Here is a 27,523-nt window from a genome sequence, read left to right on the forward strand (position 1 = left end):
AGGTACCTGCACCCCCCTCCCCCCTGAAAGGTGCCAATTGTGGCGCCGGAGGGGGGGAGGGTTCCGATGAGCGGAAGCTCCACTTTAGGGTGGACCGCCGCTTTAAGTGGAAAACAAACAGTAATAAGAAAACTGATTATTACCGTTTCTTACATCTTAATACTCAAAAACTAAAAAAGAAACGACTACAGTGGGAAGGGCTATATTTCCTCTCTGACGTCAGCTGGGCAGTCATGCAACTGCACATCTGTGATTTGAAAAAAGATATTTAGCTGCATCTTGTTATTACAGAGGGCCTGGCAGGAATTGGAATCTCTAACTTTATTGTAAGGCGAAATAGCAGCGGGGGGTTCGAGACGGCCTAGACAGACGACTTCTGAGCTGACAGGCAGAGAGGGAGAGAGGGAGAGCAATGGGCTGATGGAGGCACATGACCTGGCCATGGTATCATAGCTCGGTCAGCACACTAAGGGGGACACAGGAACAGGAAGGATAAACCAGGCATATTACAACATAGAAAGAGACAAGTGACACGGCACAAGCACTATGCACTTTAACATGCTTTAAAGGAACAGGACCTTTTTTTTTCTTCTTTTTTTAAGGTTACAACCTCTTTCAGTTTTAACACAAACAGAAACTGGGTGTGAAGATTTACCCTACTATAGGCTGTGCGTATAAGGTAACAAATGGCACCATGAAACCATATGCTCAATGCACATTTATGCTGATGAAAAAGGTGCAGAAAAGAAGGCTTGTAATGTCTTTAAAGCTCAACTCCAGGTTCAGCTTTTTTAACACTTAAGCCCCGTACACACGAGCGGACTTTTCAACATCCAAAGTCCGACGGACTGAGTCCGTCAGACTATTCGATCGTGTGTGGGCTGCAACGGACTTTTGACTCGCCAAAGTCCGAAGGACTTTAGAATATGGAACATGCTTCAAATTTTCCCGAAGGAACTCCGCCGGACCCGGTCCCTTCGAAAAATTCGCTCGTGTGTATTCTATTCCGACGGACTAAAACCGACGCTAGGGCAGCTATTGGCTACTGGCTATGAACTTCCTTATTCGAATCCAGTCGTACGTCATCACGTTCGAATCCGTCGGAGTTTAGTGTGATTGTGTGTGGCCAAGTCCGCTCAGCCGAAAAGTCCGTCAGAACTCTGTCGGAACTCCGGCAGAACTCCGACGGAACTCCTTCGGAAGTCTGTCGGACATAAGTCCTCTCGTGTGTACGGGGCTTTATAAAAAATGTTTTAATATTAATATTTAATTTTTATTCATTAAATCCAATATAAATTTTTAATTTACCTGACAGTAACAAAGTCCCAGTGAGCTGGTGCCAGACAGTACAGCAGGAGTCAAACTTCCAGTTCCCCCCCGAATCAAAATGGTATCTATGATTGACACCAGTTCCGATGTTGTGCCTCCCCTTCTTGCCTCTGCTATGCCAGTCACAAAACACAGCACGGTTAGCATGTGGGGACTGTGCTTTGTGAATCACACAGAAAAGGGAGGGGGCAGAGGCACACCACTGGAACTGGCACCGATCACAGACAACTTTCCTATTTAGAGGGGAGCCATAAGTGCAGCTCCCGCCGTATTGTTTGGCTCCAGATCACCGAAGCTTTGTAACTGCTATGTCAATTTTTAAAAAATCGGATTTAACAAAGGATATAAAATATTACAGGTTAATATTAAATATTATTAAATATTAAAGAACATTGAAAAACCCTGTGCCAAGAGAGGAGGTAGTTATTGGCACAAGGATGGGCACTGAACATGCAATCTAGAGATGGACAAGGGGAACTGACTCATATGAAAATGGCTCCTGTACTCGAGTCCATGAGGAAAGTAACAAATAACAGTCCTTTTGGCCTCCTGTACAGCTCACTGAGGCAGCTCCGTGTGGAGGCAAGAAGTAGCTGTGGGAAAGGAACATAAGAGAGCACTGGTGCCTGACCTGTGCCTGGAGTTGGGCTTTAATATATTACGACCCCCCTCCTCTATTATAAATAGCAACTTTAAAGTAAGATGCCTGTAGGGAAAAGGGTCACTAAATATATTTAGATTAACCCCAGCTTCTCTCCAGGCACATGGGTGATGTTGAGAATCCCAGATCTCCCAAGGAACTGTTCCTGCACCATGATAGAGCTTCCTCTTTTAGAATTTGGAATACTCAGTGTTCTTGGTGATCTCATTGGAAGGACCCTAGTGTCCTGCATGTAAAGAACCCAGGGGGTGAGGTAAGTATATGTAGTGGCGTAACAATAGCCAAAACAGCAGACAACGGTCAGTCCTGGCATTCACATTAGATGTGGCACTTACGTCCTCTGCCTGCAAATCAGTCTTCTTAGGAATATGTTTTGGGTCCTTTTAAATTTCTGCTATTTCACCCAGCCCTGATGAAGTGGGCTTGTGCGACCCCCGAATTGCATTGGCTGTCATTTGCCCTGCATGTTGTAACTCATTGAACAGTAAAGACTTTGGACTCCTAAAGATTTTTTCATTTTTCATCTTTCCTGAACCTATTACATTTGTATTTCTCAAATTGGGGGAATGTCTTTTTCTGGGGGTCCTTGTCTCTGTGGTGAGCTACTGAATACAGGCTCACATAATGTATTTGTCTGCATTTTGATAACCATTGAAAATCAGTGTCTGGTACCCCTCTACCACTGCCTCTGGAATGCACATTGCGTAGGGAAGGCCCACAATGACCAGCGAGGGGCAATGATGTTCAGTCAATACTGGAGAGCATGCATGTAGACAGAAAGCTGCTGAAAAAGGCCGGAAGGATTTTATCAGCCATAGGTATGTACAGCCTGTTGCATTAGGATGTGCACCCCAGAGCACAAACACACATGTGTGTATATCAGCAGAGCAGTGGATGGGGTCAGCAGTTTTTTTATTTGATTTTTTTTTTATAATTTTTTACAATTTAGTTTTTTTTATATTTTTTACAATTTTTTTTATATTTTTTACAATTTTTTTTATATTTTTTACAATTTTTATTTTTTTTATATTTTTTACAATTTTTATTTTTTTTATATTTTTTACAATATTATTTTTTATTATTTGTTTGCAATTTTTTTAGGAGTCTCATTAGGGGGGCTTTGTTAAAATATCAAGGGTGTAAACAGACTCCTAAGGACAGCTTCCCCAGTCGTATTCTCTGTAGCCTCATCTGCACTGGACACTAAAAGAATGGGAAGTGCTCTGTGCTGAGCAGCATAGTTTACTATGCTTCAGTCAAAAATGAACACAGGAGTGATCAGTACAGATCACTTGCTGTGTTCATTCAGAAAAGAAAGGGGCGGGTAAATTAAATATTTACTGGGCCCTTCACCTGTACTCAAATGTGAAACTACCTTAGCAGCAGCCAGAGGGAGAGGAGGGAAGCTGGTATCACTGCAGGGGGGAGACAGGGGGCTCCAGGAAGCAGGAGGAATCGGTACCGCACAGGGTGATTAGGGTGTGCCCAGGCACACTTGGCACACCATGTGTGCACACCTATGTTATCAGCACTGAGATGCAAAAATAAAAAATTTAAAACAGCATTTTTTTTAATATGCAGTGCTTTAGCAAACAAAATAATCACCAGTTTAGGTTTATATCTACTGCAACAATTGGGAATAAGTTGAATTTAATTTCTAAAGGGAAATATTACCTCTATGAATAAAAATATAATGGTCAATAATAGAAAGGAGTGGATTTACTAAAGGCAAAATAGACTGTGCACTTTGCAAGTGAAGTTGCGCCTCTGCAAGTGTAGTTGCTTCAGAGCTTAGTAAATGAGGTAAAGCTTCACTCTGCAAAGAATATCCAATCACATGCAAGGGAAATGCATTTGTGCATGCATGTGATTGGATGAGGGAAGTCAGCAGAGTTTTCCCTTACTAAGCTCTGGAGCAACTGCACTTGCAGAGGTTGAAAAGTGCACAGTCTATTTGCCTTTAGTAAATCAACCGCAATAAGTCAAGAAGTGGACCTATTGAGCAATACAATGCGTTTAAAAATAAAAATTATATATATATATATATATATATATATATATATATATATATATATATATATATATATATATATATATATATATATATATATATAAATATAAAACAATGACAGTTTGCATTCTGGCAAAGCTATCCCATACATTTTAAAGGCAGAGAGAGACGTACATTTGGGGACACACGTCACCTCTAACCTTTTGGCCTCAGCATTCATTATTGCTGCATCTTGGGGGATTAGCCACATAGTGTAGGATTAGCTACATGGAACATCACATGTAAATATAACTCCAGTGCAATCTGATGATACCAGAAAGCAAAACACCAGAGCGGGATTTTAAGACTGCCCCCTTGTCACTCTCAGCTGGCTGCAACCTCCGATGGCATTGCAAGCTGCCTGTATAGAAATGTTTTCTGCTTCCGCAGCATCAGGGATATGCTTAAGCCTTAATAAGGATTAGACAACATTCCTTCCCTCTTTATGGGTTTAGTACAGAAAAAAGCAGATAAATCCTTGTGCTAATCTGTTCGTAGCATTTTAAGGATGACTGCTAAAATAATAATTATGAATTTGCAAGACACAGGGTGTGACAGATGAGAGGTGTCAGTGTTTTAATACCACTGGTTGGGGTATTTACTATAAGTTAGTACTGCAGGATCACAGTCGCACATTCAAAAATATATATTTTTTAAAAAGGTTGTTAACCTCAGACATGAAATATTAACAAAGCATATCCCTCTATAGTGTGTACTTGTCTCAATTAAAAGCACTAATGCCGCGTACACACGATCAGACTATCTGGCGGACTTGGTCCGGCGGACCAGAGTCTGCCGGACAATCCGCCCGTGTGTGGGCTCCGGCAGACTTTTTCTTTCCAAAAGTCCGGCGGACTTAGAAAGAAGTTTTAACTCAAAATTGTCTGGCGGACTCGGCAGACAATCCACCATCTGTATGCTAGTCTGCCGGACTTTTGAAATCCCGGACAATCCACCATCTGTATGCTAGTCTGCCGGACTTTTGAAATGAACGGACTTGCCCACACACTGAGAAAAGTCTGTTCATTTTGAACGCAGCTCCAGGTAGATGGGACTAGCAAAGGAGGTCAATGTCGCCGCCTCAATCGGCGAGATTGACACCTCGCTGGCCTCGTCACCTGGTATGGAGTTAAAGGGGAAGCCCTACGCCGCAAAAACGGCATGGGGGTCCCTCCCAAGTCCATATCAGACCCTTATCCGAACAGGCCCCCCCTCCTGAGCTGTACCAGGCCGCGTGCCCTCAACATGGAGGGGTGCTTTGGGGAAGGGGGGGTCCTGCGGCCCCTCCACCCCAAAGCACCTTGTCCCCATGTTGATGAGGACAAGGGCCGATGGTTGTTGGGGTCTGCGGGCGTGAGGGGCTTATCAGAATCCGGTAGCCCCCTTTAATAAGGGGGCCCCCAGATCCCGGCCCCCACCCTATGTGAATGAGTATTGGGGTACCATGTACCCCTACCCATTCACCTGGTGAAAAAAATTGTAAAGAAAAAAAACACAACACATGTTTTTAAATAATTTATTGGACAGCTCCGGTGGTCTTCCATCCTGGGGGGTCTTCTTGCCGGACTCCTCCGCTATCTTCTGCTCTTTTGCTAGCTCTTTTACTAAGGGAGGAGCCCGGCTTTCTTCTTCGTCTTCGCCGCCGCTGTCCAGGGGTCGTCTTCCGACTTCGGGGGTTCTTGTCCCCCTCTTCGATTCTTCTTGCCGGGCCTCCGCTATCTTATAGCTCTTTTACTAGCGGTGGCCCGGTCTTCTGTCGCCGCCGCCTTCTCTTCTTCTTCTTCCTTGAGATGTTGACATGACGCTCTCTCTGGCCGCAATGACAGGGACACGTTGTGCGGTGACTTATATAGGGACAAGGGGCGGGGTCACCGGATGATGTCACATGGTGACCCCGCCCCTTATGATGTCACAGTCTGGAGGATGCTGGGGCTGTGACATCGTAAGGGGCGGGGTCACCATGTGAAATCACCCAGTGACCCCATCCCTTGTCCCTTGAGAGTGCGTCGAGTCAACATCTCAAGGAAGAAGAAGAGAAGAAGAGAATGCGGTGATGGCGACAGAAGGCCGGGCCACCGCTAGTAAAAGAGCTGGAAGAAGAAAGCGGAGGCCCGGCAAGAAGAACCGAAGAGGGGGACAAGACCCCCGAAGAGGGGTACAAGACCCCCGAAGTCGGAAGAAGACCCCTGGGCGGCGACGGCGACGATGAAGAAGAAAGCCGGGCTCCTCCACTAGTAAAAGAGCTAGCAAAAGAGCAGAAGATAGCGGAGGAGTCCGGTGAGAAGACCACCCAAGACGGAAGACCACCGGAGCTGTCCAATAAATTATTTTAAAAACATGTGTTGTGTTTTTTTCTGTACACTTTTTTCACCAGGTGAATAGGTAGGGGTACATGGTACCCCAATACTCATTCACATAGGGTGGGGGGCCGGGATCTGGGGGCCCCCTTATTAAAGGGGGCTCCCGGATTCCGATAAGCCCCCAGCCTGCAGACCCCGACAACCAACGGCCAGGGTTGTCGGGAAGAGGCCCTTATCCTCATCAACATGGGGACAAGGTGCTTTTGGGGTGGCACCCCAATGTTGAGTCCACGTGGCCTGGTATGGCTCAGGAGGGGGGGGCTTGCTCATCCCCACCCCCTTTCCTGACCGGCCGGGCTGCGTGCTCGGATAAGGGTCTGATATGGACTTGGGGGGACCCCATGCCGTTTTTTCGGCGTAGGGCTTCCCCTTTAACTCCATACCAGGTGACGGGACCAGCGAGGTGTCAATCTCGCTGATGGAGGCGGCGACATTGACCTCCTTTGCTAGTCCCATCTACCTGGAGCTGCGTTCAAAATGAACAGACTATTCTCCATGTGTGGGCAAGTCCGTTCATTTCAAAAGTCTGGCGGATTCCCGCCATAGTCCGGCGGTTTGTCCGCCGGAAAAGTCCGGTTGTGTGTGGGCAGGTCCGCTCATTCGTAAAGTCCGGCAGACCTCCGCTGCAAAGTCCGGCGGTTTGTCTGATCGTGTGTATAAGTGTCACTTTTGCCTTCATTCCTCTGCCATCAGCATGAATCACTTCTGACAAGTTTTCCTGACACCAAGAAAAAAATGGTGACGAGGTGGAAGCTCTAGCTTTTTGACAGCTTCAGCCTTGTTCCTGTGTGCTGTGTGGAGGGGGTGTATCTCTTCCCCCCAATCAGCTCTCAGAGCTCTCCTCTCTGAGCTCTGCAATGTGAGACTTCAGCTCTCCATCCCCCCTTTTTTTTAACTCTCCGGCAAGCTTTAAAATTCAGCACTTTGAATGAATGTAGAGAAGAAAGATCTGCAGATAAACAGGTACAATGTATGTAGGAAGATTTGTTTCATCTCTGTGTATCACCTGAGACCAGTCACTTCACTGGGTATATGTAAGGGTTTACAACCACTTTACGTTCTAGGAAGTATTGAATCCTTGTCAAATAGATGTGGACGCTTACTGTAAAAAAAAAATTGATACTGAACACTAAGGGTAGATCCAAAACGGGGAAGAAGGATGGATCTGGGTACTAGGAAGGAAATTGGTTTTGGTTAGGATTCAGAAAGGAAGACCTAGATACTAAGCAAACATTAGCAAGTGAATTACCAAGAAGAACCAGATACTACAGAGAACTGGTTACTAGGTATAAAGGAGGCACTGGAGAAAGGGGATAAAAAGAGGATTTGGATTTCAGGGGAAATGTTATATAATTATAAAGGGTAGAGAACCGGAATCTACTATAAATACTTATATTTCAGAATGGATTTTAGGCAGTCAGCCTAATATGCATTCAGAAATATAATTATGTATAATACACCATTAAGAAACTCGGAGCAATTAAGGTTGTCCATAAAGTTCATGACAAATGGAAGAGGCTGATCCATATTCTGTGTTGTCAGGAGAAACATGATGCTAGGGAATTAGGTGGATATGGACACAGAAGAGTCAAAGTGAACTGGAGATGACAGTATTAGTTATCTATAAATACTGAAAAGCTTAAAATAATTGGATGGACGTTTATCCTGTGATGAACACCACAGATAGCACTGACTCCCACAAAAAAGTAACCATTCCCTCTGAGGTCTTTCCACACTTTACAGGTTTGATCCATATAATGGTTCGATCTAGGAGTCTGTAAGGTAACTTTGCATTGAGTAGTTTGGGTTCTTTCAGCTTTGGCCAGGACTGAAGTCCTAGCTTCCAAAGACTGATGTTAAATCCCACTGATAATATAAAGGGGTGAACCTCAGGTATCACCTCCCTCTGCCATGCCGATGTCTTCACAATCTTCTAAGCCAGCTTCTGCTGCCATGCAACAAGGGATCTGTCCCTTGTTGCTTCCCAGAGTAGGCCTAATTTCCACTGCATCTAAGTATCTGCAATTAGGATCTGCTCTTCTGACATCAACTGCTTACATTTATAGTTATCTGGAATTGAGAAACCATGGAGAATGAAATTCTTGAGAATTAGGAGGACCTAGATAAATATAGAATAATTTGAATCTCCATAATAAGGTTTAGGACTCTTTGTATCATAAGAATCAAGATAAATAAGAGAATAGCAAATGTGATGGAATATTCAAGAATGATAGGGATGGCTAATACAGATCAAGACAAATTCATCAGTGAAATGTAAAATCTGAATAACATCTATTCAGGAAGAAAAAAAAATGAATAGTGGTATAATACTTAGTAAGAAGCAAAGCTAATGGAACACCATGGCTGAGCTAACTTATAGCACAGCAGTAACTGTTTGCCTTTTTTTGTCTGTTTGCTTAATTTAAAACTCAGATCTAGTCTGATAAGTAATGAGTGACTTCTCTAACTTATTAAATTGTGTGTGTGTTGATTTCAGAAAACTGGAGATGCCAATCTAGGCTCCTTCACTATTGATCCCAACTAGTGGCTCACACTAAAGCCGCGTACACACGGTCAGAGAATCCGTCGGAATTCGTCTTATCGGACCGCGTCGTCAGATAATCCGACTGTGTGTGGTATGCATCGGACTGATTCCGTCCGAATCTCCGTCCGACCCAATTTTCCAACATGTTGGAAATATTTCCCGACCAACTGGGCCGGTCGGACGTAATCCGATCATGTGTAGAGAATTTTGATTGGACCAAGTGCCACGCATGCTCAGATCAAATTCCTACATCAAAGCTATTGGCTAGCAGCCTGAATCTAGTCCCATCGTAACGAAATTACGTCATCAAGTTCTGAAAGATCGGATTTTTCGACAACTTAGTCCGACCGTGTGTATGCAACAGTTTCCGACACAATCCGTCAGACTAAATCTGACGGAAAAAATCTGACGGATTTGGTTGGCAGAATCTCCGACCGTGTGTACAGGGGCTAAGAGTGCTGGCTGGGGAGAGCCCATCCTGGCTTAGTGCACTACATCCAGCAAGAGAAATGTCCTGAATACTGCACATCAACATGCCCAACAGCCACTTAGGTAAAAGAAGCCTCAGCCCAGATTCATCCAGTCGAACCTCCAGACATGTTTCACCTCACCCAGAGGGCTTAGTCACGACTAAGCCCTGTGGGCAGAGTGAAACAGTGAATGGCCTGGACCAGGCTAGGCTGAGGCACCTTTTAGGCTGCATTCACACCTGAGCGTTTTGTAGCTTGAAGCCTGAAGCTACAAAATGCTAGAGGGGAAAAAATCCATTATTCTCAATGGAGATGGTTCACATCTCCACTCCATGTCGCCTGAAGCCAAACGCCTGAAGCTCAAACAAGTTCTGGACCCTTTTTTGTCGCTCGAATCGAGCAGATTTGGGCGTTTTTCTTCTTTTTATATTGGAGACCTTTTGGCCTGCACAAAATCGCGACAAAGCGCCGTAAAAAACGCAGCGCAATCACGGTAAAATACACCGCAAATTTGGTGATTTTCTGCCTAAAAACGCTACGCTCAGGTGTGAATGCAGCCTTACTGAGTGACTGTCGGGCATGTTGGTTTGCAGCGTTCAGGACATTTCACTTGCTGGATCGTGTGAATTTCAGTTTGACCTACTGAATTCTGTAAAAAGTGTTATTTTTTAAACAAATGGGCTAGCCTGTAAACATATAAAAAGAAGCCAAGAGCTCCATCCACTGGCTAAAACAAATACAAAATTTCAATAGGAAATATTTTGTACTTACCCGGCTTATGTTTCCTTTTTTTTTATTATTTTTTTTTTTTTATTTTATCATAAAAAATAAAGAATGAAAATGTGCACAAATCCATAACAAATTCCCTTTGAAAGTAGCTTGATATGTACGTCACTGGAATATTTTATTTACCCAATGAGGAGAAACTAAGGCCGCGTACACACGCGGGGACTGTTCGCCCAACTTTGTCCGCTGAACAGTGTTTCGGCAAACAGTCCGCTCGTGTGTGGGCTTTCAGCGGACAGTTTCAGCGAACAGTCCGCTGAACAAGGTTTTTCGGAAATTCCGAAAAACTGTCCGCTGAAACTTTGTTTCAGCGAACAGTCCCCTCGTGTGTAGGCTTGTTCGTCAAACTAAGTTCCGCGCATGCTCAGAAAGGATTTACACGCCGAAAGTTATAATGCAGTGTATAGGACGTCGTATTTTTCGTCCCGTCGTACGTGCCGTTCATGTCATCGCGCACGGTTTCAGCAAACTGTTCGTACGTTGTGTGTGGCCATGTCCGTCCATGCTAATTTTGAGCGGACTGTTTGCCGAAACTGTTTGACGGACAAAGTTGGCCGAACAGTCCCCGCGTGTGTACGCGGCCTAAAGGGTAAAAATCCCGAAGGGCTGGTAATTAAGGAGAGAATAAAAAATTGATTGTAGGAAGTAAGAAGGTGTGTAACTGTAACTGTAATTCAGTAAGAATTAAATAATAGATCAATGAGGAGGTATTTTAAATTAGATATTTAAAAGAGGTAAAAGATAATCATGAAACTAATTTATGCTTTTACCAAAATTTTCATTTGGCTGAACTGCGATGGTTCTGTTGAACAGATTATTACCAGCATCAAACTCTACAGAGTATACACCCACGGTCACAAAGCATGCCTTCAACTATTAAAAAAACAAAGCTTGCCTAATTTGTGCTTTGCACATTACATCAGATCTAAAGACTATACCCAACAGAAATTGGATCACAGGAATGCAGTTCGTTCTTCACTCCTGTAACTAGTTTTCAGCAGACAGCGGGCTGAAGTTTGCTGTCTATTGATGTCACAAGATCATGACAATGGAGTGGGGATCTGCCCACATACCTGGACCAGCACCTGGTTCAGCTTTCAGCGAGTCAATCCTGCCCCCTCCAGGCCCAGTGCTCAAGTGAGCGTGGAGGGGGGCAGAGCAGAGAGCGGTGACTGCCAGTCAGCAGCTCTGCTCACAGAACCCTGAGAACCGAGGAGAGGGACAGATATTCACTGTATCTACAGGTAAGCCTTATTATAGGCTTACCTGTAGGTACTAGTTTAAAAGTGGAATTTAGATAACATTAGCTGATATCAGTATATTTAAAAAAATAAATCATAGGAGATCAAATCCATCTAGGTACAGTAGTACAATAGAGTTGGTATGGCATCCAGGCATCTCTGGCCCCTAAAAGCCACTTTGTTTTTTGTTATTAAATGTCCAGGGTATACAAATTTTGACCATCTCACAAGATGGGAAATCTGACCATGCCCTGCCTTTACTATACGCTATCAACCCAATGGGTGTCCTAATTGGTTCCTTACACAAGAAGCTTTCTACTTAATTGAAGACACCTTGCCTGTGACTATAAAGCAAAGCAGAACTGTCAACCTGACAAAATGCACAGAATAAATATGTTAGGGACCACACTGTGACAAAATATTACAGTGTTTTATAGAAAGAATGACCAGTCTTTAGGACAGAATTTGCGTGGGGAGCTACATACAGTATATAATACTAATATAATATAATACTAATATTACCCAGATATCCCTTACAGCTGTCCATTGAGCCCCATATTTAGTTACAAACCTAGCTGCATTCTGGCTTTAATCTGGCTTCTGTTCTGAAATCATCCAATATGGTTCAGTTTTTACATATATGTCCTCTGGGTATCCAGTCAATTAGTGACTTTGGGTGATTGCTATCCACTCTTCATGTCCACTCTTAAAATCAATTTATCATTTTCTTTAACAATTCAAAGGTCCAAGAAGGGAATTTGTTCTTTATGTACAGTATATGTTAATTTGATATTATACTCATTTTGATTTAGATCTGTTACAAACCCTTCCAACTCTACCTCTGTGTCTCTCTACAGCATAAGCACATCATCTATGTACCTCAGCCAGCACTTATCTACATATGTATGGAACATTAGCAAATTTAAGTCTCAACTATTATGTAGAATTAGTATATTTTAACAGTTTGGAGGTTGGCACAATATAATGGTAAAACGGGTATTTGCACGCATGTCAATATTTAAATAGATATTTAGAGGATATACCTTTTTATGACATGCATTTATATAAGCTCTTGTAGAGGTCCAGTCTTTTATCTGTGTATTTATAATAAGACATCTTGATTTTAAGAAGGTGGAGGGTGTGATTTTTGATTGCTAGTTGTGAGCAATTTTTGTAATGAATAAAGACTATTTTTCGATTGATTAATATTCTGTATGCCACTTGGTCTTGTGTAATTTGGTAACTTTTTTGGTTATGCTTGCTATTTCATATCCACTTCTTTGTATGTTAAGTGTTGAGCCACAGAGACCACACTTTACTATAGTGAATTGGCCGTAGTAATTTACATTTCCTATATTTGTAATACGTTTTGTATAATATTAAGAACAAGAACCCATACATTGAGCTGTTGTCAAGAAGCAAAAGGTCCTTTGCATTGTCATCATATGTTCTGCTGTACTGTATACACTGAAATCAATACAATTGATGGAAGCTATATTGTACTTGTTGTGTACATGTTCATGCCAACTATTCTAAATAAATATTAAAAATAAAAAAAGAAGCAAAAAGTCTGGACTATTTTTTGTCAAACTCGTTGTATTGCATGCTCATAGCAGTTTTTATACTTATATGAGGTGAACATCAGCTTTTCAAACCTTGCACTTTATGTATATTTTACCTTGAATTCATAGGACTCCTCAATAATAATCTCCATTTTTGAATGCTCGCCCAGAATTGGTTTTCCCATCTCAGCAATCCGTTTTGCCTCTTCCTCCTCTGTAGACAGCTTCTTATCGTCGTCATCTAGTCACAGAGGGCAAACACATTACAAGCGTGTCTGCAACACATTACCAGATGTAGGACACCCTTCATTGTACATAACTTTGACATAAATATTTCCACAAATAAATGGTGACTCGCCTGGATGGTGAATGCTGTGAGACCTCTGACTAGTCAACAGTTTGGAAGTCAGACATGCATGAGATTTAAGTCCATGGGTAGCTTAAAACTCAACTCCAGGTAGATAATAAAAACACAATTTAATGCAGTTGTGTAATTTACATACAACTAGCATAAGTATCTGAAACTGTCTTGATATCAGCTTCATGTCATCTCGTGCACAGCTACATTTAAACCACGGGGGGGGGCAGCACTAGGAACCAATCAAGCTGTGCTGCAAGCACATATGCAGACAAGGAACACTCTGTCAGGAGGATAGAGCAGAGTTAAGTACTTATCATTCTGTTACTGCCCTTATGGGGAGGTGCCACCAATATATTACCACTTTCTCAGTTAAAATTAGGGATCACCCACTGAGGTGTGCCATCTGCCAGAGGCGTATGAATCCAAAAAGTGACTGGACAGAATTATAAATCCTTTGGTAGACAGTTCACATGTATGCATTTAGCTGTTCTGGAGTTTAGCTTTAAAACCAAAAAGAGGGTCTTTGTATAATAACCGAGTGACATGTTTTCTACAACAAAGGTGGCATTTGTGCGCCTGAGTATTGTGCAGTACAAGCAGGAATAATGGATAATGTGTCTGACAATCATAATGTGGAAGTGTTAAATGGCAAACATTAACGAACAAGCATTTGCAACAAAATAAACCTTTTTCACTGATGTGCTCAGTTGCATTCTGATCTATTTTCAGGCTTGATACACATAAAGGTTTTCCCTGTTTTCCCTGTGCCTGTCATAATATTGTTCAATCTCTGCTCACGGATCAATGGAAGGATCTCAGTTCACTGCCCCAATAGGGGAAGCACTGGCAAATAATTTAAGTACAGTCTAAGGGTTTTCCCATGATAAACTAGAATATGGCCAGCGCCTTTGGTCTCCTGCTGTGGATTCTCTTGTTCAAGCCTCCTCAGGATCCTAAACTTTAAGCTGGTCAAATATGTGAGATGGCAGTCACTCGATCCAGCCGAAATTGATCTCACATCTAGGGCACCACCAGACAGCCCCTGGCCTAGAACTCTGGGCGAGTGGAGATAGATTGGGCAGGTTGTCCCTCAAGATAAGCCAGTGCTGGCTGCCCATGTTTCCACATATTCCAACCACCCCTCTTAATTCTGTTATGTTTATGTACATAAATATAATTTAGGAAATAACCAATCAATAGATATGCCACCAGCAGTTGGATTGTCAATGCCGGATTGACTGTTCACACATGTTAGTGGCCACTGGAAAGTGTACCTGCAGCAAAATTAAAGATCAAACTGCCCTGCCCCATTCAATTGTATACCTGGTGCTCCCAGGTGCCAGAACTATTTTGTGAGCCCCCCCCCCCCCCCCAGAAATCCGAAATCCTAAAGTGTTCTATTATGCAAATTACAACCAGACCTTGGAAGGTCACCAAGGATCTGCTTTAACAGCACTCTTAGGGCTCATGCACATGAGGTGTTTGGCAATCTTTCCTAGATGCCTTTCCTCCTGGGAGCAGCGCTTATTTTAAAAAAAAAACGCTTGATGCATGTTAACACATCTAGCCACGTTTTGGCGCATTAAGTGCTTGGGCATTAACTTATTTCATTGGCCAGAATAATAATTCATTCTGGCCATTAAAATTAATTAACGCACAAGTGCTTCACGTGCCTAGCTTTAACGCGCTTTTACACATGTCAAGCATTTTTTCTGCCAAAACAATGCTGCTTCTGGACGCACTGGCAGTGTTTTTTTTTCTGTCTCTAAAAGCCTATGTGTGCATGGACACATACGCTAACACGCAGGGGTGTTTAAAGGCAGGAAAAAAAAACCCACCAGAAGCCTTTTACAACATTGTTAAAAACAACCATGCATGTGATCTAAGGGACCCCAGTGGTGAGGTCTATATGCTGCCAGGGCAATTATGAAGGCTCCTTTATTCCCACTGTGTTTACAATGTATTGTATCTAATGGAGAATGCAGGAGGATGTCTGAAAGCTTGTGTAAATAGCCTCATGGCAGCGGTAGTTGAGCTCCATGGTGGGTGGGAACTGAGCTGGGAAGATGTTGGTGCTGGGTCCCCACTCAGGAAAAGAAGGTCAGTGGCCAGCAGCCAACCAGATTTCACACGTAAGTGACATGTCACTTTTGGATGGAGAAATATTTTAATGATAGCACTCTTGGAATCCAAAAAAGAAACAAAAGAGCAAGGAAAGTAGCCCATATATTGCATTTTAGGGATTGGTGATTGGGGATACCAGAATCTTCCTGACTGAGGTCTCAGCGTTCCTCCCCTAAAAATACATAATTTGATTTGGGAGGAATTCATCTTAACTTATAATAGGAGAGTTGACTTAACATTGACAATTACTTGGACAACTGAACATTTATATTTACATACTATTACATGACTCTTTTAATTTCACAATACCCAATAGGCGACTGCCCAGTGCAGCAAACAGTTTTTAGCCGTCACCTTTCTAGTCAGAAAATAAAGCTAAACTCCAGGGATGATATATTTTTTATACTCACATAAGGCCAGCTTTGCGCACTGTAAACATACATATGTGATTCCTAATCAGGCTCTGTGGAAGTTGTACATCACTGTAGTAGCCTGACCAATCTTGCATGTGCTGTGCTGTCCCAGATAGCAAGAAATTGTGCTGTAAGTTTGAAAATGCAAAGCTATTGCTAGACTTGTCAGGCTTCACAATTTTTTTGCACAATTGTCTGCATTGCATGACTCCAGATCAAATTTCTTTGCAAGCATTCTGCAAGTCTGTTGTGAGTTCTGGTTCAGTTATGTTGTGTAATAGTCATCCCACCACAGGGGTCACTGTGGGTCAATTTTTATGCTGTAGACTTGCAGAGCTCTTGCTGTAGACTCACTACTGCAACTGTGCTCTTGCTACAAATTGGAAAAGTGTCAACTAGAACGTGTGCTTCAATTGCTCTGCAAGTGTAAAACTTGCCAGTAAAAATGTGCAGCAAGGTAAAAAAACATACAATTCAACACTGCCACAAATTTGTGGCCAGTTGTCCCCGTAGTTGCTATCTGGGGAACAGCTGCCCCTTAGCATAGTAAATACAGAGATTGCTCACTTGACATGGCCACCACTGAGGGAACACCATGCATTTTTTTAAATGAATGCAAAGCTTTTCCTGATTGGAAAAGGCAGAGATTGTGATGTCACTGCCCCTCCTCTCAACCTTATCCAATCAGAGAATGCTTTGAAAATGCAAGGTGAGTTATAGATGGCGGCTGTGCCAAGCGAGTGACCAGTGTGGTTGATATGCAGAAGGGGAGATCCCAGCCACAAGGAAAGATCACAACCATTCCTGTAGTACTCAAACTACTACAATGATGTACAGCTTCCATAAAGGCTGATTGGGTATCACATATGCATACCAAGCTGTCCCAATGTATAAGTATGCAAAATATCTTATGGTTGGAGTTTAGCTTTAAATAAACACCAGATTAGCTGCTATGTACAACTACTTTATTGTTTTTGTCCCCTAGATTTTATAAATCAGCCCCCGTAGACTTGAAGAAATAAGAAAGATAAGGAAAAATATCTTACCCTGATTGAGTAACAGAGCTGGAGAGACAGAGAAAGAAAAGTGAGTGAGCTGAGAATAGTGAACGATTAACAGAATTCCACATTCCGCCCATCCACAGACATAAAAGCCAATGACGTTTCTTGGAATAGTGACACTTAAAGGATTACTGTATTTTTATGCATCCCAACTGCCATCATTGTTCTCTCCATTAGGTATACTGTATATGGCCCAATAAAACCTAAGATTAGCCTTATCCAAACACTACAGCCAAAGCTTATGTGGTAAAGCAGTGTATTTATCCTTCGATTTGGATCGCGGGCGGAAATCGCCGCAATTCTGCCCACCATTCCAGAATCACTGTGAAATGCATTTGGGATACCATTATTTCTTAATGGCACACCAAATGCAGTGCGATTTTACCAGGACTGTCGAGCAACAAAACACAGCAAAAATTGCAACCGCAAACGCCCCTGGCTCTGTGCCAAGATTTGGTACATGAGCTACTTTGGAGTGTTTTTGGAGTGGAGGGATGCCCATTCAAATGAATGGTGCTGCTCCTAAAAGAGGTCCACTAAAAGAAAAAAAAAAAAAAAAAGCTAATCAAAAAAATAAAAATAAATGGACTGCAGCAGCTGTAGCTGCCCTATGTTTAGGTGTAAATGGAGCATAAAGGAAAATTATAGCCAATATCATGATTTTTTTCCAGATATACACGTGGAATTGATCATCTTAATTTTAACACGTCTACCAACATGTTTCAATATATCAACATCCTTGTTTGTGAATATTATTTATAATTATGAATGCACATGGGGGCAGCCATATTTGCATATGACATATGTGTGCTCTTCTTCCTGCCTAGTAGTACTGCAAGCTGCTGTGCTTTTCTATTCCTATCTCTGAATGCATGTCTACCATTCAACTGGATAATAATACTATGGGGCTGAGATTTCAACTGAGCAATTCTTGATCATGGGTCTGAGTGACTATAATGAAATTAAAATCTGTAATCTAATACAAATCTGTACTGCAAATGTCAAATGTACATAAAAATTACTTTAGACTACACTTTATGACATTTATAGCAATATCAGTTTTCACATGCTGTAGACTGGGCAGGTCGAAAAAAAAGAAAAAAAAAAAAAGAAAACAATAAACTCAATGAGTAGAAGTAATCATAATAGGCAAAAGTCTAGAATTTTTTTTTTTCTATGAATACATAGCATTCTCCATTTAGACAAGGTAGAGAGGAACATTTTAGGTAGGAGGTTAAGCTTGACAGCTGTTGGATCTTTTTTATTAAAGGCTAATTTCACCTTTTCCAGAAAATTAGCCTATGCAGACAAAGGGCCCTCAGTAGACATTAAAAACCGTGCAGCTTTGTAAAATGTTCATTAAAGTGGAACTAAACCCTCCCATTCCCTACAGCCAAGGAAGGTTCCGTCTTTGCCTCCTTTTGATCTACAGTTGCCATGGTGTGATCAGTTATGATACCAGCCATTTGATAGCTTGACAGTTCAGTTGAGAGCACATGCAACTGTGACAGTTATCATTCATGGCATGCCTTGAATGTAACTGTTTAGGGAAACAGTCGATGGAATTAGTTTCTACTTTAATTATTATCACATCTCTAGGCCATTTAGGTCCCCCCCAGGAAAATGTGATCACTGTGTGGTTCCCCCTTCTCGACAGGAGCTGATTGATAATTAATCTTCTGTTGAAGGGGCATGTTGGAGTTTTCCATTGATCAGCTGCAGTTGCTGATCAGTATTCAGATGCTGCTATCAGAATACAATGTCCTAACAGGGGGGGATTTCTCCATCCACCTCATTTGTGCCCTTCAACCTTTTCCTTCTGGAAAAGGTGATCTTAGCCTTTTAATGACCAAAACCATAATGTAAAAAAAAAATTAAAAAAAATACTGTTTAAAATCAAGTAATGCAATGGGGTTTATTTACTAAAGATTGCTAGTGCAAAATCAGTCTCACTTCGCTTAGAAACCAATCAGCTTCCAGGTTTTATTGCCAAAGCTTAATTGAACAAGGTGAACTTAGAAGCTTAGAAGCTATCTATCTATCTATCTATCTATCTATCTATCTATCTATCTATCTATCTATCTATCTATCTATCTATCTATCTATCTTTTCACATTGCCCTGTCCTGAAATGAAGACTACTTTTTAGAATATATGATGGAATGAGAATACCTTCTCTTTCAAAAGTCTTTCCTGTGCTAAACATTGATTAGAGTGTGGGCTTTTTTATTGCTTTAATCTCACTAGAACTCACATGGTTTCATATATACTTATATCTATCTATATATATCTATATATATATATATATATATATACAGAGAGAGAGAGAGAGAGAGATTCTCTCTCTCTCTCTCTCTATATATATATATAGATCTCTCTCTCTCTCTCTCTCTCTCTCTCTCTCTCTCTCTCTCTCTCTCTATATATATATATATATATATATATATATATATATATATATAGATCTCTCTCTCTCTCTCTGTCTATATATATATATATATAGAGAGAGAGAGAGAGAGAGAGAGAGATTTTATATATATATATATATATATATAGATATCTCTCTCTCTCTATATATATATATATATATATATAGATCTAGATCTCTCTCTCTCTCTCGATATATAGATATCTAAATAGAGATATATAGAGATATATTGAAATAGAGTTATATCTCTATTTAGATATATCTCTATATGTCTACCCTGTTTCCCCGAAAATAAGACCTAACGTGATTGTCGGTAATGGCTGCAATATAAGCCCTACCCCCCAAATAAGCCCTACAGCTTATTTGGGGGGTAGGGCATATATTGCAGCCATCACCGACAATCACGCTAGGTCTTATTTTCGGGGAAACAGGGTGGATATATAGAGATATATCTAAATAGAGATATATCTCTATTTAGATATATCTCTATATATCTCTATTTAGAGAGAGAGAGCGAGAGATAGATAGATAAAGAGATAGAGAGAGATCTCTCTATATATCTAGATATCTCTCTATATAATCTATATATCTATATCTATCTATATATATATATATATATATATATATATATATATATATATATATATAAAAATAATGTAGCAGTAAAAAAGAAAAAGTATTTTATGGTGGGATTGCGTATTCACAGTAGTGAATAAATGCTGCCACCTTGGAACATTCAGTGCTTTCAATCAAACCCTTCGCTCAGAGCAATAATCCATGGGATAACTTGTGATGTAGGAGGAAAGCAGAGATCCTCAGCGTCTGCAGCCATATGAATGCGAGGAAGAACACGCTGCCATTCCAGAACGTGACATCATTCCACTACATCCATCTAGATTTTCAATCTATACTGTCTGTTACCTAGCAACTGTTTCAATCAGTGTTGCTGGGTAACAGAGTATCAGAGTGCCACAAGGTAACGCTATTTGGCAATAATTTACCATGGCCGGATCTTCCTCTGTTAGAGAGGATGCCTGTTGCTAGGCAAAAGTGTAATCGTCTACAGGTTGCCAAGCAACAGAGTAACCACGGAAATCAATGCTTCCCATCCACTGGAGATGATGTGAGCTGTTTAAACCATTAACAAAGACTGCCACAGAATTCCTAATTGAAGTGACTATTTTTATTTTTAACCTATTGAATGCCGAAGCCAGAAATTGTTATTTTGACTCAATTCAGATCTATTTCACTTCAACAGCACTTGTAATTAATACTCAGTTAACCTCTGGACACTGACACTAACCCACTGAGAAACCCTGCTTTGAAAATGCTGGCTGCCTGGCTGTCATATTGATCCAATGGCTCCAGCGCTTTCTGAGTCTTAAGACCTGTACACACACGTTAAGAAAATCGGAAAGTCAAATTTTGTATGACTAACGATCGGCCGATTATTTGATCGTTAGTATAGTTCTTTTGACAGCTGGCTCTGATTTTGCGGAAGACTTTCGATATGAGACTAGCATGCAACAAAAAATAGATGATTATTCGTCCAATAATCTGATCGTGTGTACCAGGCTTTACCCTCAGCTGTTTGGAGTCTTGAGTAAAGTAAATGTATAAGAAACAAATTAAAGGTGAACTAGCACACTACGAACACCCTCCCTCTTCCCCTGTTCCTGCTGTACCTACCTGCATGGGTAATGAGCTGTTAGTGCCCATACAGTCAGTATTGCAGTCTAGGGATTTGAAATCCTGGTTCTTCTTCCCCTTATTTCTGCAGGGCTTCCTGGACTGATCAGTGTGATTCTTATTGGTCAGCGCCAGAGCTACCAGTAAAATCCAGTGCTTCTCAGCACAAGACCCTATCCCTTGCACCTTTGATGCAGCAATGGGTGCCTCAACAGTCAATCTTGGAGACATGGAGGGGGCTTTGGTTTAAAAATAGGGTGGTAGGGAAGCAAATGGAAAAATAGGGTGGTAGGGAAGCTAATGGAAGGTATGTATTAGCAGCAGAGGAGGCAGGTTAGCTTATGTTGCTGTGTTTTGGTTAAACCTGTCATTAAAGAGATGAAGGCCTAAATTCTCATTAGCATTAATCATGTGGTCTCTTGCTGCCAATTTTTCAAATTTTTTTGGGTCTGCATATAATTTATAGTTTCAATCAGACAGCCCCTGTTTGGTAGACCTGCAGTGAGATAATAGGATCAACAAAGCACAATTATTGTACAGCACTACTATGTATAACGGCATAATTGTAATATAGTACTTGGAATGCCAATAGCGGAGTTCAGGCTTATTTGGGATTTTTGGCAAAATTATAAAGGCCAACCTGTTTGAAAGTTCTTAAAAGCTCATGTCATGACAATTTATCACAAAGGCGATAAAGCCAGACATGTAAGATTTGACACATTCATGCATTAATAAAAAATTCTTAGAACATAAACAGTAACCCACATTTCCTGTTGTCTACCCATTTTTGCTAAAATGTTAATAATTTTATGTGATTTTGTAATTACACTAATCTCTGAATCTAGTGCTTTATGTTTTGCCAAGAAATGATGCTTTTTCCAGGTCTGCAGACTTTCCTGCATGCGATAATCCTCCATTGCTGTGGAGGGCGCTGTGCATTACCGACAGAGTGATCAAGTTAGTGTGAACTCCAGCAGCCAATTCGTTACACAGGAGCCCCATGTGTGCAGCAATAGCTGTCACATGAGCACAAACTGAAAAAGTAGGTGTGGTTAGAAAGACACGGCAAGTGAAGAAACATGCAAAAGTGCAAGGAAACATAATTAAATGTTATTTGAAAACAAAAGATGCACATTAAATCTACTACACATAGAAAAGGTGAAAAAGTTGAACATAAACTTTAAAGTGTCAGTCCACAGAAAATGGAGATCACAGTTTATAGATGATGCTGGACATTTAAGCTGTATATACATATTACAATTAGATTTTTACAATCAGCTGAACTTCAGGATTTAAAAAAATAAATAAAAAATATCCTCGGAGTAAGGTTCCCCCCACCCCATTTAAGGGTAGAGAAATAAGGTCCTTTGGGTTTGCTGATGTCATCAAGTACAATGCAGGGCTAATAGATCTACATTGTAGGTGATGTGAGCGAGGGGGGGGGGGGGGGGGTTGGTCCCAATGCAAGTGTATTTTATTTTTAAATCTTGGAGTTCAGCTTTCAATCTCAAACAGCTATACCAAAGAGCTGTACTTTGAGGGCCTGTCTGATTGGATATATATTGAATGGATGCTAGGCTCTAAAATCACATGTTTCAGTAAATCTTAGGATAAATGTCCAGATATGTGCAATATGTATGGCCAGCTTACATCTCCCAGAGACTTTGGTGGTGAGACATTTATATTAGAGAATATGCAGCGATGTTTGTTGTAATATCACTGCAGCAGCAGAAGCAAGACTCAAAGCTTGGCAGAAATATAGTGGGGAAAACTGTATTCCCAAAGATACAAAAGAAACATCTCAAACCACCAGAGTCCTCTAATAACTCAAATATCACCTTGAAGTGAACTGATCCTTTATTGAATTGAAAATCTCACCAAAACTTATTTAAATTTTTTTTTTAAAATGCTGGAAATCGTTATACATACTCTCAGTTTTTGTTCCTGTCTGCATCTTCACTGGGATGATTTTCCCTTATTTCCTAGACCAGAGGTCTACAAACCGCAGGCTGGATGCGGGCCTTTGCTTGCCTTTATCTGGCCCTTCTCCCTGTGATATGAGGAACTATTCATTTCACTGACACCAATGATGAGGCACTATTCCTGCCACTGACGCCAATGATCAGGCACCAATATTCCCACTGATACCAATGATCGAGCACCGGTACTCCCACTGACACCAATGATGAGGCACTATTCCTGCCACTGACGCCAATGATCGGGCACCAATACTCCCAATGATACCAATGATCGAGCACCAGTACTCCCACTGACACCAATGATGTGGCACTATTTCTAACACTGACACCAATGATGTGGCACTATTTCTAACACTGACACCAATGATGTGGCACTATTTCTAACACTGACACCAATGATGTGGGACTATTCCTCCCACTGACATCAAAGATGGGCCACTATTCCTCCCACTGACACCAGTGCTAAGTCACAGGCACTATTCCTCCCACTGACACAAATGATAAGGTACCATTACTTCCACTGATACCAACGATGGGGCAATATCCCTCCCACGGGCAACAAAGATGGGGCACTATTCCCTCCACTGACACCAATGATGGGGAACTATTCTCCCACTTGCACCAAAGATGGGCTGCTATTCCTCTCACTGACAGCCGTGATGAGGCACGATTCCTTCCACTGACAACAACACTGATATCAATAACGGGGCACCATTCCTCTCGCTGACACCAATAATGAGGCACTGTTCCTCCCACTTACACCAATGATGGGGCACTATTCCTCCTGCTGATACCAATAATGGGCATTATTTTTCCCACTGACACCAAAATGCAAATCTGTTCTTGCCACTGATACCAATGGCGGGGTACTATTCCACCTCTACTGACCACAGGTGCTATGTAATATTTTTTACTCCCACTGACCACCATGATTGTGGCATTGTTTACTCCCACTAATGCTGGGACAATTTCTACTCCCACTGAACACAGTCCAGGCCCCCTAATGTCTGAAAGACAGTAAATTAGTCCTTTGTTTAGAAAGTTTGGAGACCCCTGACTGCAGAAAGATAAGAATCTGTGTCAACAGTGCGGCCACTGGATAGGCAGTGAGTGGAAGCTTCCCCAGCAACAACACAGACAGCAACAAAAATCTGGTGGGCATTAAATATCTCCCATTCTGTCCAACGCTAAAAAGAAGCTTTAGCTGGATCCCACCTGCAATTCAGAACATGTAACCTTCCATGGTACCTGAAATCCCACGTTTCATCCACCGGGGCTCCTCTAGGACCACAAAGAAATTCTCTTGTTTCTCATATTCCTCATCATCAACAATTTTCACCTGCAGCGTTTTCCTAGGAAGAGAAAAAAAAATGTCTTGTATGAATGACAGCAATTCTATAAAATATTAAATAGCATCTCATGTACCTTACAAGTGGCATATGACAGACAGCAGATAGAGAATGGTTGTATTACTTCATGTCGCTAAGGTTTAAAAGCAGCAGACCAAAACTAGTGGTGCAGAAGTGGCGTGTGGCTCTCGGGTCCCTTTGATGTGGCTCCAAGCAGCCTCTTGGCAGATTCTCAGCACCCGTCTTTCTTGCTTCCCGTATACATTAACCCATTTAACCATGTCAGCTACTGGCAGAAGCAAAAAAATGTGGAACTACTGTAGATCATATGTGGAGTGAACCATACCCAGCCTTAAAAGTGCCTGCAGGTACCTGCCTACAATTGGCCACTCATTTTACTATCAAATTTTTCAACCGGCTTTAGATTTTCCAACAACTATGTAGTTTATTTGCCCACTTGATTGGATTTGCACAGTATGGACTGTTTAAGCGGGTTCTTTTGCTACATATCTGGTGGTAAATCGAAAGGATTTGGCTTAATGATCATACACACGATCCGAAGATCGGACGAAAATTAACGCTTTTGAAACTAACGTACAATAATCTGATCTGTAGTACACAGCTTTCTAGAGCCAACATGACAGTTTATCCAATGGGTTAAGCACAAACATTTTTCTCAGACGATACCAGATCATACAATTTCTGTTTAGGCAGTACAATTATCGTTCAAAAATACAATACAAATACACTTTAACACATTACATCATTTTCAAATTTTTATTCTGTCATATGAGAATTTTCATAACTTTAACCAACTCTTCATTTTCAACATGCCACTAGAATGCAAAGAAAAACTGAGGTTCTGTCGTCTTATTTTCAGATCGTGTGTACGGGCCTTAAGGCCTCTTTCACACTGGGTGGACTCCATTTTGATCGCAGGGGATCTGTCCATTGATCCCATGCTGATCAGAGCAGAGCAGGTGGGCAACAAGTCCGTGTCTGCTCAGTTTATGCAGGGTGGACCCGGAACAAGCTCACTCTGCTCTATGGGTGGCTGGATGTACGCATACTCTGCTGTCCATTTATACCTGACTGCCCTCCGATCCAACGGAGGATGTATCCCCTTCTGTTTGTTTTTAGCAGACCAGATCGGATGTAGGCGGGTGTAAATCGACACAAGTCCATTTACGCCCGCTGGTCCATAGGAGTGAATGGTCCCTCTGAATAGGTTTGCCTGAAAAACAGACAGGCGGACATTATAGGAAAGGTCGGGTGAAAAGGGCCTTAGGATTTAAAGCCCAACTCCAGGAAATCTAAAAATGAGTTGCTCATTTAGGTCTAGGGAACTCATTGAAGAGGATCATTTACCTGATCCTCCACTCCTTTTTTCGGGAGACGGAAGGGAAGGCGGCGATCACCCACTTGTGGGAGATGGACGGGAAGGCGGCGATCAGAGGCCTCCTTACCTTAGGAGGCAGAAGACAAGGATCCAGGACAGTTGCTTCTCCTCCCGGCCAAACAGGAAATGGGTCCTGAGACTCGATTGGCTGAGAGTCCTAAGATTCCCTGGCAAGTCGGATCTCAGGACCCGCTTCTTGGTTGGTCAGGAGGAGAATCAAAAAGACAATAGCGAATATTAATTCACTATTGCCGAATGCCCTGCATCGGACATGATGACGCTAAGGGACAGTCCACTGTCAGAGCATGGGGGGGGAGAGTCATCTGCTCGAGGACTAAAAGATCAGATAAGTAAAAGCACTTTTCCCCCCTCCTTGAATAATTGAGCAATTAACACTTGAAGTGTTAGCATAGCCCCACTGCAAAAGGTTAATTTTCTATTATACTGTAGTTGGGCTTTAAATCAGTCTCTATCTCCTTTCCCATTTAGCGGAACTAAACCCTCCTATCCTTTTCAGCCAAGGAAGCTGCCATCTTAGCTTCTGTTAGATCTGCAACTGCCATGGTGCTAGGCCCATGCTGCACACAAAGCCTCGACTTTTCTCCAAGTCAAGATTAAGTCCCTCCCCCTCTAAGTTTTAATCCCAAATACAGTGACTGTGCACATGGTAACCTTCTAGCAAGGTCACTCTTGATCACAAAAACAATAAAGGCAAATGAATGGCCGCTAACAGTTTATATATTTATATTTTTATTTGTATAGTAGGGAAGGTGGTAGGCCCCCTTGATCTTTTTGATTATAATCATTTGCAAAATCTGTTTGGAATCAGTTCACACTGCTAAAATATTGATCATATAATAGATCTTGGCAAATTGTTTAAGAGAATATATCTATCTATTCAGAATGTTTGCCTTTCAACAGGGGCACATAGAGGTACATACAGTACAAAGGCACTTGGAGCAACAGATTTGTCCAGTGCATGGAGATCCAAAGAGTCCCTAAGGCTGAAACTGTCCCCCATGGGAACTGCACGCTTGGGAGCTGTTTCCTGTATGAATACAAAATGTGGTGCCAATAGGTGTGGTTTCTTTGAGGGACAGCTTTAGCCTCAGGGGCCCCTTGGATCTCCATGTGGCGGACAAATCCATCACTCTAAATGCCTCTATATGTGTGTTTACCTGGCAAAGGGTGGATTTTACATGAGAATGGCTAGAAATATACTATATTCTCTATAATAGTTTTTGCCAAAATTTATAATATGAGAATGTTAAATGTGTTGGTTGAAAATCAGCATACATAAGATTATGGGGGTGATTTACTAAAACTGGAGAGTGCAAAATCTAGTGCAGCTGCGCATGGTAGCCAATCATCGTCTAACTCCAGCTTGTTCAATTAAGCGTTGACAAAAAAAATCCTGGAAGCTGATTGGTTTCTATACATATCTGCACCAGATTTTGCACTCTCTAGTTTTAGTAAAATCAACCCCAATGTGTGATGTATACTGTATAACAATGGCACTGCACTGGGCTTTTGTCAAAGGACCTTTTTTACGTGAAAAATAGAAAACTGTAATATTTATTATTGGATGGTCACATATCACAAACACCTTCTATATATTAGGTTCCTAAAGTAATTATATGGGGATATAGGCATGCAACAAGTACATAATTTCCTCTAGTTATCAATGTTTTTTATTTTCTTGTATGAAAAGATCACA

At 41.6% G+C, this 27,523-nt stretch overlaps 1 protein-coding gene across 4 annotated transcripts in view; it reads right to left on the bottom strand.

The window, feature by feature from the left end:
- Positions 1-27,523, bottom strand: part of SLC8A2 (solute carrier family 8 member A2) — a 321,980-nt gene that overhangs the window by 35,436 nt on the left and 259,021 nt on the right. For 2 of the 4 annotated variants that reach the window (XM_077480773.1, XM_077480790.1), the window contains 3 exons: positions 24,307-24,410; positions 16,949-16,966; positions 13,121-13,245 (listed from right to left, as the gene is read on the bottom strand). In XM_077480773.1, coding sequence (XP_077336899.1) covers positions 13,121-13,245; positions 16,949-16,966; positions 24,307-24,410 — 247 coding nt within the window. The remainder of the gene's footprint in view (positions 1-13,120; positions 13,246-16,948; positions 16,967-24,306; positions 24,411-27,523) is intronic. The other 2 variants (XM_077480780.1, XM_077480797.1) reach the window with 1 other exon arrangement.

The sequence above is a fragment of the Lithobates pipiens genome, unplaced genomic scaffold, assembly GCF_037356315.1.
Source record: "Lithobates pipiens isolate NorthernLeopardFrog02 unplaced genomic scaffold, aLitPip1_a1.2 Scaffold_1, whole genome shotgun sequence".
Taxonomy (NCBI): domain Eukaryota; kingdom Metazoa; phylum Chordata; class Amphibia; order Anura; family Ranidae; genus Lithobates; species Lithobates pipiens.